Raw genomic sequence first — 12,573 nt, 5'->3', positions numbered from 1 at the left:
CATTATGAGTGTGGGGTTGAACTAGGTGAAGCATGAGAAAGGATTGATAACAGTATGCTCAGTTAGTTGGAAGTGTTGGGAAGCATTAAATCGAACGAAGAATGTGGAACTGAACGCTACGATAACACATGGACGAAAGAGTAACTTTTCCTCTAATTAGCAAACATTTTCATTCCATTTCGTTCCTTAAAACTGCAAAATCCATGATAATTGTGGGTAAGAACTAGATGAGGCATGAGAAAGGACTGATAACCATATGCCCAGTTGGTCCAAAATGTGTTGGGAAGCATGATATCAAACGAAGAATGTGGAACTGAACTGTAACTTACGAGAACGCAAGGATTTTTTTTTTTTTTTTTTTTTTCTGATTAGCATACATTGTCGTTCCATTTTGTCCCCTGAAATTGCCGAAACCCATAAATTTCGTCAAACCGTTCGGCCTTGAGTTTGCCCAGAAAACATATTTCCATTCTGTATGCGTATTCATAAAAACCACCAGGAACCCTCAGCCAGGAACAACGGTTGCCCATTCGTTTCAAAACTAACCAAAGGTTTTTCATGAAAATATGCCCACTGTGCTTCCCGGGCAAAATTTCAGCAACTTTAACCTACCCTAATCTATCCCATCTCACTAGGGCTGTTTGGCTGAGGTGGCTGGCTGTGGTACTGAGATAAATACCCATACAGAATGGAAATATGCTCCCAGGAAATGTACCCAGAGGTTAGAGGGTGACGTCATAGCGCGCGGCTTTCAAATTTCGTCCCCAGGCTAGCTGACTTCCCGCATGAGCTCGAGTTTTTCCGCGTGTTGACATGACTTGTCTCATTATGCTGACCGCGTTAGAACAAAAACGTGTTACTCAACCACGTGTTACTTAAGGATTGAGTGTACATGTAACACTAAGCCCCCTTCATGACCATTTTGGGTCTGTTTTTTGTGAGCAGGTGGAGGCTGGTATCCCCTCAGGAGCCAAGACGGCTTTCTCCATCTTTGTATAGCAGATAAATCTGCTTATTTGACTTGGCAGCAATATCCTTGACTTTACAATGGTGTGAGTTCATATAAAGACAAATTCACTATAGCCCCTTAATCGTACTGATCGTTTTTTACCCTATACATGACAGATTTTAGCTATGGTTATAGTGGTTGGTACTGATGAAATATAAGCAGTTTTATGCATATTATCTGTAAATAATATTTTAGACATATATTAAATATTATTTGCTTTTCAGATAGTAAAAAAGTTTCTGCTCGTATGAGTTGAGAGATGAATCAGATTCTTTGCCGAGTTTGTCTTTTTGCCCCTGCGATCTCTGTCCATTGGAACTGCAGTCTCTTTGAAGAGACTCTTATTTTTTTTCTTTTAATACCTTTGCTGGTGACCACTGGGAGTATTTGAATAAAAGTATGAATCAAGAAATATTCGTACATATGTACGTCAAGTGGGGTTGGTGGAGGATTAGTGCCCCTCCCTGTAAAACAATTAACTCTAAGCCCTTGGCCACCCCGTCTGGGATACATGGCGTCTGGCAATGAATGAATGAATGAATGTGTAAAACTGATAAATCTTCATCCTTTGACATATATAGCCAACACCACAGAACATTTGAATAACATCACAAAGTATTTTGTGACCTCATTATTAGGCACAGGACTCACCTTAAATGAATGAGAAAAATTTGTACATAATATTTTTATGAAAAAAAACACCCATATGTGAGCATTCTGCATTGCCCTCAAAATAAAATTGGAAATAAAATATCCTGGCGGTATCTAGTATCTGTGCCATACTGCGAACGCTCCTATTTCAGGAGATTCTGACTGAAAATTTCGGGAGAAACGAGTACAACTTCGGGAGTTTCTTATTTAAATACATTACTTACATTACTCACCTTATGGCACTTACAATAATTGGTGGGTCCACCATACCCCCTACAAAATTTATTTCATGAATATAGAGTGACCCAACACATTTTAATATCTAAAAAAAGCCAATAATGGGAGTTCTTGGGCCCCCTTGTAGCTTCGGTGGGGCCCTGTGCAACCTCGTAATTCACATATAGTAAGAAACGGCATTGTGGTCACTGCTCCTCTGAACTCTTTGCTTGCATCCCTCCATCAGTACAATGGGTGCATAGTACCTCTCTAACTGCAAACTCTGACCCCTTTTCTGTCCAGCTCTGAAATACCAGAGTCAACCATCACCCCCAGCCCTTCATGTATGCAACAGGTTAGCTCTGGAACTGTCATCCTCTTTCTGTATTTCCTAAAGCCTGTGACCTCCAGCCTTTTAAATGCAGTGTGTCCAGGCATCTCAGAATGAATGGATCTTGAATTTCTCTCTCTCTCTCTCTCTCTCTCTCTCTCTTTAAGGGAATAATTTGCAGACCTCTAGCCTTTAGTTCCTTCTTCCTTGCATTGAAAAAAAAAAAAAAAAAATGCTATGTGTGAAGCCATCCTACTGGTATAATGCAAGACATACATTTAGGGATCTGGTGCACCATTGAAGTAGACAGTGCTTCAGCAAGGTTGGACCAGGGCCCTTCTCAGAGTGAGGTGCAAGGAAATTTAAGGAGGTTTGGCTCCTGAATGGACCACTGCTGTTCCACCCAATGTGAACAGTGTCACCACATGTAGGCTTCTTATCAGCAGAGAGAGAGATGAAAGATATAAACAATAGAATACTAATGGAAAAGAGGGAGAAAGTAAGTTAGCAGATGGAGAGATTGTAATGACATACTGAATACAGAGAATGAAAGCATTGCTAGTATATGTAAGCAACTAGAGAACAATAGGGAGAAGAGAGGCAAGTAGCGAAGAAGGGATTAGTTGGAGGAAAGTTTGTGAGGCACTGAAGAGAGTCAGAATGAGGAAGGCACCAGAAGTTAATGGAGTGTGTGGCAAAATGTAGAAATATGAGGAAGAGATAGTGGCTGAATGGATCTAGAGGATGCACAGACTGACTAGAGAGGAAGGTAGATGTCAAAGGATTGGAAGTCACACATAATAATTCCCTTGTACAAAGGGAAAGGGTAAAGAGAAATGAATCTGTGGCAGTCATAGTGGCAGTTTTCTTCTCAGTGTAGTAGGAAAGACAAAGGCGTATGATTTGATACTTGTTGATATAGTCATAGAGAGGAATTGGTTGGGGATTAACCAGAGGATTTAAGAGGGGAAGGGTTGCATAGACCAGCAGTCACTGCAAGGTCTAGTAGTGGAAAAGAAAATATGCAGTTGTCATGGATGAGGAGAAGGCAGAAGACAGGGATGACAGCCAAGGAATGTGAACGGTACTAAAATACGTGGAGCATATGGGAAATTGTTAAATGTAGTCCTAGGTTATGTTGAAGCGTGTCAGCAAGGCTGCACATGTGGAGTGTGAAGTACCAGTAAGTGAGTGCTTGTATTTGGATGTTGGACTGAAGTGGATATGTTTTATCCGTGGTTTTTCAGTAGGCATATAGATGAATAATTAGGTAGGGTAGTGGATGCTGAACCCTCAGTGAGAAAGGTTAAGGTTTGGAATTTCCTGTACGGTAGGTTAGCATCCGTCTGCTGCGTTAGATTGACAGCTGGCGGTAGCGATGCACTCTCAGCAGACAATAAACGCTGGTTTGACCAAAGGATCAGCTTTACTCTGTGACTTACCCAACCCTTCCCCAACTTTGTGTCCAGTCATAATAGTAAACAAACACCTAAAGCTGTTCAGTACCTACAGTACAAATTGTACAGTGTACAGTAACACAGAACTAATAACTGAAAAGTGGAGTCTGTACAGATAGAGTAATGTTTATGAGTCTACCATGTTGGATTGACAGCTGATGATTGCAATGCACACCTTACAGTCAGCAAATATGGCCCAGGTAAGTGGGAGAACATTAGTGAGCGATGGCATTAAAATCTTATCATAGGTTAAGTACAGTACAGTATTGGTAAATTATTGGATAGTGAGCCATTGTATAATGTTAGATACTGGTAGTCTGGTAGATATGTGTGTGTGTGTGTGTGTGTGTGTGTGTGTGTGTGTGTGTGTGTGTGTGTGTATGTGTATTTGTATGTGTATGTGTATGTGTGTGTGTGTATGTAACAGTACACACACACACACACACACACACACACACACACACACACACACACACACACACACAACACTGCAACACAGCTCACCTGTGATGCATCTTCCCCATCATTCAGATTGGCTGCAACAAGGTAGGCATACAATTAATCAGTTTGTAAAAGTTGCCAAAATGCAGTTAGATCTACTGCAGCACAGGATTCAGGCCCAGACTTGGCCAGATAGACCATTTCTTGCTACTGCATGAGTGTATATCATGCGACACTGGCCACATGACTGTTCAGAGGCTCATTAATGTGAGATGATGGTATGGTGTGGGTGGTGGTGTGGTCTAGGCTTTGGTGTAGAGTGATGGCCTGGGTGATGGTATCATGTGGAATGATGGTATGGGGCAATAATGTGGTCTAGGCAATGGTATAGTCTACCTTCCTATTTCAAGTTACTAACAGAACAATACATTTTTAGTTGATTTTGTGGTTTGAAGCATTGAAGGCCAGTTTGAGATGGTTAGGACAGACTTAGGGGATCATTAATTATGGGTGACTCTGGGAAGTGTGTCAACCATAATTCGTCTTTTTCATAGGTTTTGTGTCTTCCATAATGCTTTCCTGATGTCACCCAGTTAGCTGCAATATAGGTGAGTTTGTTGTTCATATACATGTACAAGTTTAGTTTTAAATGATTATACAGTAATCTCTCAGTTAACTTTCATCAAAAACAGTATCCAGCAAAATTGGGCAATATCAGGCTTAGAAACAGAAGCCATTGGCGGTACTGTGCATTTTTCGGCTGTGATGTGTATCATCCGGCTCAGACATGGGACCCAGTTGGCACACAGGCAGACCCCGCAACATACCAGCCGATCAGAGTCCATTGTGAGAGTGGCCCATCCAACACGCCAAGCCTACTGTCGTTCTGTCAGTCTTTCCTGTGGATTCCGTATAGTGAGGATGTATCTGTGCGTTGTGCATTTGTGACCCATGTGGTGGCTACCCCCAGTGCTGTGACTTAGCCTGTCCCCCTACCCCCTCAGTGCTGGAGTAATCTTTGTTGGAGCCATTCACCACTTGCCCGCATGGGATTAAGTGCACCGTACTGTATAGTGTACTAGTGTACTACTCAACCCTCCATGAATGCCAACACTGGGTAAGTACAGCATGATTATGATTATATTTTATACTGTGTTACTGTGCTATATGTCCTGTATCAGTGCTGTATTGTATTTAATGCTTGATTTTAATCTTTTACTCATGGGTAATATTGTAGGAAAGTTTTTAGGGTAGAGGGTCGAGATGGATAGCTTAGGGTAATGACACATTATATAGCTCAGCGCCATTAGGATAGCCAACTGGGGGTACCTATACAGTATCTGGCATTCTGCAACATCTGACATGGGGGTTGGCTGAATTACGCCGGATAGTTGAGAGATTACTGTATTTTGCTATTTTTTTTACAGGTGTCTGCCATGTACTGGTTGGATGGAGGTCATGCAGGAGGACGGGATACCTGGATCACTACCCATTCCATCCTAACTTCCCTTGCTGCCAGGCAAATTAACATCCACATTCATGTTACCCCATATCAGGTCAGTTTCATTAATCTTTTAGTATGTACACTTTCTTTTGTGTGCTATATTAATGTTAATTACAGTTGTGAATATTTTGTACAAATATGATAAAAAAGATGTTGCTGTATGCATGTACTGTATATTATTGCATGCCAGTATTTAAATGTTATCAGAGATTCCACTATTAAAATGGTTAAAGAAAATGTTTTTTCTCTACCTTTGACTGGCTATCAGTGAACTTTTTTTTTTTTTTTTTTTTTTTTTTTTTTTTTTTTTGATAACTGGAAGGTTTTGCATTTTTATATTAGGTGCATGACGAGCTGCGCCCATGGATAGGAAAAGAGTGTAAGGCCTTTCACAACGTCTTGCGCCGTGCTGGAGCCCAAGTTCATTATAATCTTCATTTTGAAAATTTGGAACCATCTCTATATAATCATTTTAAAATCCTTAATGATTTTGCCTGAATAGGCTAATGTAATACATATTTAGTGACAAAAATCCATGTATTATCATACAGCAGCTGATTGTACACATTTTTCTGTTTCCTTGGTTCTATAACAGGGTATATTTTTGGGGAAATACTGAATTATCTAGGAGTTGATATTTTATGGTATACAGTAGTTTTATGTTGATTAGGCAGTATAAGTATATATGTACATTGTTGGTATTTTGAAAAATATCAGATGTTAAGTTAATGAAAAATTAGTTGACCATATGTATAAGAAAATTAATACTAGTTACAACAGTTGTGTTTTCTTTGGAAGGTGAGGGAATGGATGTATGACCCATTTTGCTCAGCACTTGTAGACTTTTCTGCTAGTGCAGTTTCCTCTCCCTACTACCAGGTCCTGCGTACCTCATTAATTAGTAAAGAATTATTTGTTATGACTTTTATTGTAAAATTAACAAGGGATGAAAATTGATGAACGAATCATGTACAGAGTTGCACATGACAAGGTTTGACACACCTTTTTACTTTTGTTGCAAGACACCAGGTATACAGTATGAGAGCCATGCATACAGTACTTGCTTTTTTGTTAATTTTGAATTGAATTTTAAAGGAAATCACTACCATGCACAAACTGGCCAAACAACAGTGTCTGGTTTACCCCTACCCCATCTCACCACCCACCACCATCCCCACCCATCCTGCTCAGTCCATCCACCCACCCTTCCTTTTTCTACTACTGTGTCTCAACATATTTCCAAGAGAAATCTGTTCCTGTTGTTTTTGCCACACCTCATACAATGTTAGTGTTTACTGGATGTGCTTCTGCCCTGCACCACCACCACCACCACCACCACTACTACCATTTTAAACTATCTCACCTACCCCACACATTCCTTTCCACTCACCTAGCCCATTTTTTCTTCCCTCACGTTTGATTCACACCTTACTGGCCTACCTACAGCACCCATCACAGCACGCACTGTATGGTGATCCCTTGATTATCACACCTTGGTTATAGTAACATGCATGGTCAGTGCTAGTTGAAAATCAGCACTCTTGCTGTCATGCATTTTTGGGCTAATAAACTTCGTTATTATGCTTCTGAGCTGGTTTCTGCTGACAATGATGGTGCAAAATCTGTGGTTTTTTATGGCTTTGAGAGATTCAAAGATGAGGCCTTTTTTGAGGAGTTAATCCCAGGTGGTGGTGACCATTATCTCCCCTCCTCTTAGCCTCAGACCGCTTACCTCAAGCCCATATCAGGTCTCTGTATGGTTTATATTTCATCCTTATTGTGTCCTTTTCATCATTTTCTGTTAGACTAACCATGCCTATGTGCATTTCTGGTACTTACCATAACAGTATGAATGTATTTAGTGGGTGTGAATTCTTGTAAATGGGAAATGTTGGGTTTAAAAGTGGGGTGCCTGGTACCACTTAGAATAAATCCCATAGGTTCTGTGCCTTTATTATTGCACAGTTTCGTCATCACGCACAAGGCGCAATACCAATTATACTCAGTAACCAAGGGATCACTGTATAGTATTGTACACCCCTCATCACTCTCCATTACCAGTCACCATCCCAGTACATCATGCCCACTGACTTGACTGAGCATGAAAAGATGTGAATGACCTCAGTGGACTTAACTGGATCACTGGACCTAATTGAACTTACAGGAAGTTGAGCTGATGCACTGTGATGAGACCCAGACTGACCCAACTGCCTACCTGGATGTTAGTGACCTGAATGGACTTACTGACAAAAATGGGCAGAGTTGGATCTGATTGAACCTACTTGGACTTGATTTATCATCCAATCTTAATTAACCTGACTGGACATTGTGGCTCAAGATATTGTCCAGTCTTTTTATTTTTTATTATTTTTTTTATTATTATTTTTTTTAATGTGTCCAACTCTGGGCAAAGGCTTCAGGGCCTATATCTTGGGGACAGTAGCCTATCCCAAGGCCCAGTAGTCCTCCTACACCTCCACATGTCACCACTTCGGCGCTAACACCCACCGTCCATATTGAATACATGCTAGGGCTGTCTCATACAGGACTGGTGTATTGGTACTAGCGAGGGTATTTTTATGACATGTCGGCGGGTCATCTGGTAGATCAGGAAAGTCTGCTTTTTATGAAATTCAAATCCTTAAACTGTTCCCTGCCCCAGCCAGGATTCGAACCTGGGTCCATCAGGACTGCAGGCCGCCTCTCTACCGATTCAGCCACCGCCTCCTAACCTAACTGGAAGTGAGTGGCTCAAAATGGTGGTAAACTGAGTTGAGTGGGCCAGGCTGAGCCTAATGACCTACTTGGACCTAACTGGACATGATTACACCTGAAATTATATAATTAGATGTGGTTGGCCTTGAACAGATCATCAGCTATTTAAGCTGCTGTTCAGGTGACAGTTTTGTCAGCATGACACAGTACAGTAATGCTGTCAATGAAGACATCTGTTAACCTCCACCCACTGGGTGGACTAGGAGCTCATATACAGTGGTAGCCTAGCAGAATTGCAATTTGTATCCATTTTCAGTATTTGATTATAGTCATGCGTCACTATGCAGTGAGGTTATGTCAAGTGAAAACCCATCACATAGCGATTTATCATATAGTGAGGTCAGTATAACATGAGTTTAGTGGGGACAGGGAGGGAGCTTATGACCACATAACAAAAAAAAAAAAAAGAAGAAAGAGGAAGAGTAGGAGGAGAAGAAGAAGAAGACGACTACGACTTATAGGCTTGCCCTCAGTAGCACCATGCCCATGCCAGACACAGTTCCGAGTCAGAAGTATCACACAAAAAAACTTATCACTTCGCCTAATATCGCACACTGCACTACTTGTTATGCACTTGCACTTTACTTGGTAATAGCAGTGGTTACAGTGTATGCGGTTGTTTTTGTACTGATTTTCATGTATTTCACTTATGTCTGCAGTTCAAGTTCCTGTGTTGTTTCTACACTACAAAATGAATTATTTTTATGAGAGTCTGCATTACTAGGGCCTTCCATAGATGAGATTTAAGCTTATTTACAAGATGAGTATCCCATATTTTTGGCATTCCAAGTCATTGTTTTGTTTTTACACAACAAAATTATTTATTTCTACAAATCTTCACTGCACTAGGGGCTTAGATGCAATCTTACACTTATTTTGCCATATTTGCACTGGCTTACCTGTTGAGCAGCTCTTATTATACGTATTTTCGGCATTCCAAGTCACTGTCTTGTTTCTGCATAATAAAATAATGAGTACTTCTATGATGTCCACCACACTAGGACCATCACTAGTTGAGATCTAACACTTTTTGTTCTCTACATTTGATTACATACAGTAGTGAGTATTCCTTCATTCTTTCCTCTTCCTTGTGCGTATGGATGGCTCTACACTGAGTGACAAACCAAATCGTTTTATTTACTATGCCGGGTGGTAACCATATAACCATATTATGGTGCCTGGTGGTGTGGTGGGTAATTAAGGTGCTCCAGTTGGATTGAGCCTGTGCTGGTTTCCATATCCGAGGGGTGGTTGGGGTTTATTACTCACTTATTGCCACTCAGGGATGAGTGAGGCTGGTCACTTTCATCTTAAATGTCAGGACCAACTTGCCTAGCCCAGGGCATCTATGCACCTTATTTGGCAACACAGGATTAGATGATGACTATGATGATGATGAATACGTATTAGTGATTTTGCTGTTCAAGTCACAGATTTGTTTCTGCACCATCAAATAACTTATGAGTATCCACTGCACTGGGTCTCTCCTTAGATAAGATCATACACTTATTGTGCCTTATTTACACTTCAAGATGAGTATCAGTTATTACATTTATATTTGGTGTTCCAAGGCACTATTGAGTTTTTGCATGAAAGCACCAAATTTTCATTAACATTTTAGGTACATTATCCATATTCACCCCTTTTTTTACATTTCCTGTGTACAGTATTTATACTAATTTACATATGTTTCCTATGTTTACGAAAACTTACACTAGAATGTTTTGTTTCACTGGAAAGCACCAACAGTCAGTTTCAAGATACTGTTGAATTGAGGATTCTGTGCCATTTGTGACATGATTTTGGGCAAGAAAAATTAAGGTAACATCGTTATTTTGATGCAGGTTTATCATAGTTACCCCTTGAGACACCCATTTCTTGTGTTACCTTTAGCATCACAGAAAAAAAAAGAAAAGGAGCCACTGTTCTAGGCCCCACTTTCCCTCTTAAACTGCAAAATCATTACATTTTTGGTTGATTCAGTCAATGATCTTTGGTGTTTGAGCCCAGTATCAGTGTCACGAGTCAGTGGCATCTGGCAGCTTGGGGTTAAAGTTGAATTTTTCAGGAAATGTTGGAAAATTTCTAATGATGATATTGCGGACTTACTGCACTTCAGAACAGTGTTTCCTAATCTTTTCTGGTGCCAGCACCCTCTGTAGTTAGATCTAGGCAGTCCAGCACCCCCATCATGTGGTAACAAGAGACTACAGGTGGTATACAACTACAGCTATAAAGATAGGTCATCATCATCATCATCATGATCATCATCATCATCATTATCATCATCATCATTATCATTATCATTTAATCCTGTGTTGTCCCATGAGGGATGTAGGAGCCCTAGTCTAGGCAGGTTGGTCCTGACATTTAAGATGAGAGTGACCAGCCTCATTCGTACCTGAGTGACATTACATGAGCAATAAACCCCAACTACGCCTCGGATATAAACCTGCACAGGCTTAATCTGATTGGAGCACCTTTATTATCCACTAAACAACTAGGGGCCATAATTTGGTTATATGGTTACCACCCAGCATAGTACAGTGCACCCCCACAGAATGTGAACTCACACGGTGTGAATCACCTACAGTGCAAGGTCAACCTAGAAAATGCTTACTTTTATCAAATACGAAATCTGCGAATCGAACTTCTGAACATGTGAATAGGCTGTTTGAGTCCAAGGCAAAAATGGACTTCCTGCCATTACTACAAGTATCAGGCTGGACAATGCAAGTCAGTCACACGAAGGCAGGTGGCTGGCAATGAACCAGATTCAAAATGGCAGGTGGCTGGCCAGCTATCTGCATGCCATCTGTTGATTTTCCTGGGTAAACAGACACTTCTTCTCCTTATTTCCGCAAGAACACGTGTTGTACCTCGCATGCTGTGGTCCATTTTAGCATCGTAACAACACCCACCTATTCATCATGGCCCCACTAAAGAATTCCAAGAGCAAGAGGATCACATTGGAGTTGAAGAGTAAGGTTATTAAAATGAAGCAGGAAGGGAAAAGAAACTCAGCAGTTGGGAATGAAGTAGACTTGGATGAATCAAGGAGACCCCAGCAGTGACAACAGCAGCGACAGTGAGAGTGACGGAGGTGCCCCGAGCCTCGGATACCCATCCCCCCCTCTTCTTAACAAGCCCAGAAGTCTCTTGAATAATGGTACATGGTGTTCTGTTTGTTGTTTTATTTGTTGGTCCAGGTAGAAGTACTCTTAGACAAAGTATTAGCAGGGTAGAGTAGGCTGGAAGGGGACCAAGCTGTGGGTGGGCTGTTCACCTCATACCATTTTTCCCATAAGTTCTTTGGTTCACACAATGAAAAATCGTAGAATGCGAGGGTTTCTGCCGCCCATAAACTCACATTGTTTGAGGGTGCACTGTAAATGGTTTCCTGGTGTACAGGAAACCATTTGGCTTGTCACTCAGTGTAGAGTCACCCATAAGCAGAAGGAAGAGGAAAGAATGAAGGAAAGAGGGAGGCCAAGGATGAGATGGAGGGATGGAGTGGAGAGGTATATGAGAGAGGGGTGTGTGAGGTGGAGGAAGGGCAGTGAAATGGCGGAGGACAGGGCGACTTGGAGGTGATTTATTTGTGGTCACCCCTTATGAGATTAAGGCATCTGGCAATAGGTATATATACTGTATATATATATATATATATATATATATACATCTATTGCCAGACGCCTCAATCCTGTTTGGGGTGGCCACAAACAAATCGCTTCCATGTCGCCCTGTCCCCCGCCATTTCACTGCCCTGCTCCCAACTCACACCCCCCTCTCTCATATACCTCTCCACCCCATCCCTCCATCTCATTCTCGGCCTTCCACTCCCTCTTCCCCCCTCCACCTCACTCACATACACTCTCTTCGTCAGTCTTTCACCCTCCATCCTCTCCACATGGCCAAACCACCTCAGTGTGTTCCTCATAACGCTTCCTATCACATCCACATCCACACCACAACGCTGCATTATATCCTCATTCGTCAGCCTGTCTCTCCATATATATATATATATATATATATATATATATATTCATTCATTCGTCAGTCTTTCACCCTCCATTCTCTCCACATGGCCAAACCACCTCAGTGTGTTCCTCATAACGCTTCCTATCACATCCACATCCACACCACAACGCTGCATTATATCCTCATTCGTCAGCCTGTCTCTCCATAT

The 12,573-nt window shown here is 41.3% G+C and overlaps 1 protein-coding gene across 1 annotated transcript in view; it reads left to right on the top strand.

Annotated features, from left to right (window-relative positions):
- The window catches only part of LOC145392989 (mitochondrial protein C2orf69 homolog), an 87,314-nt gene extending 81,207 nt beyond the window's left edge, over positions 1-6,107 (top strand). Inside the window, exons 5-6 of the mRNA XM_080267294.1 lie at positions 5,533-5,661; positions 5,952-6,107. Of these exons, the coding sequence (XP_080123420.1) occupies positions 5,533-5,661; positions 5,952-6,107 (285 nt within the window). The remainder of the gene's footprint in view (positions 1-5,532; positions 5,662-5,951) is intronic.
- Positions 6,108-12,573: the final 6,466 nt, after the last annotated feature.

The sequence above is a fragment of the Coenobita brevimanus genome, chromosome 23 (assembly GCF_032717465.1).
Source record: "Coenobita brevimanus isolate Jiangsu-jjx chromosome 23, ASM3271746v2, whole genome shotgun sequence".
Taxonomy (NCBI): Eukaryota; Metazoa; Arthropoda; class Malacostraca; order Decapoda; family Coenobitidae; genus Coenobita; species Coenobita brevimanus.
Note: the sequence above shows the minus strand (reverse complement) of the source record. Positions and strands in the feature narration are given on the sequence as shown.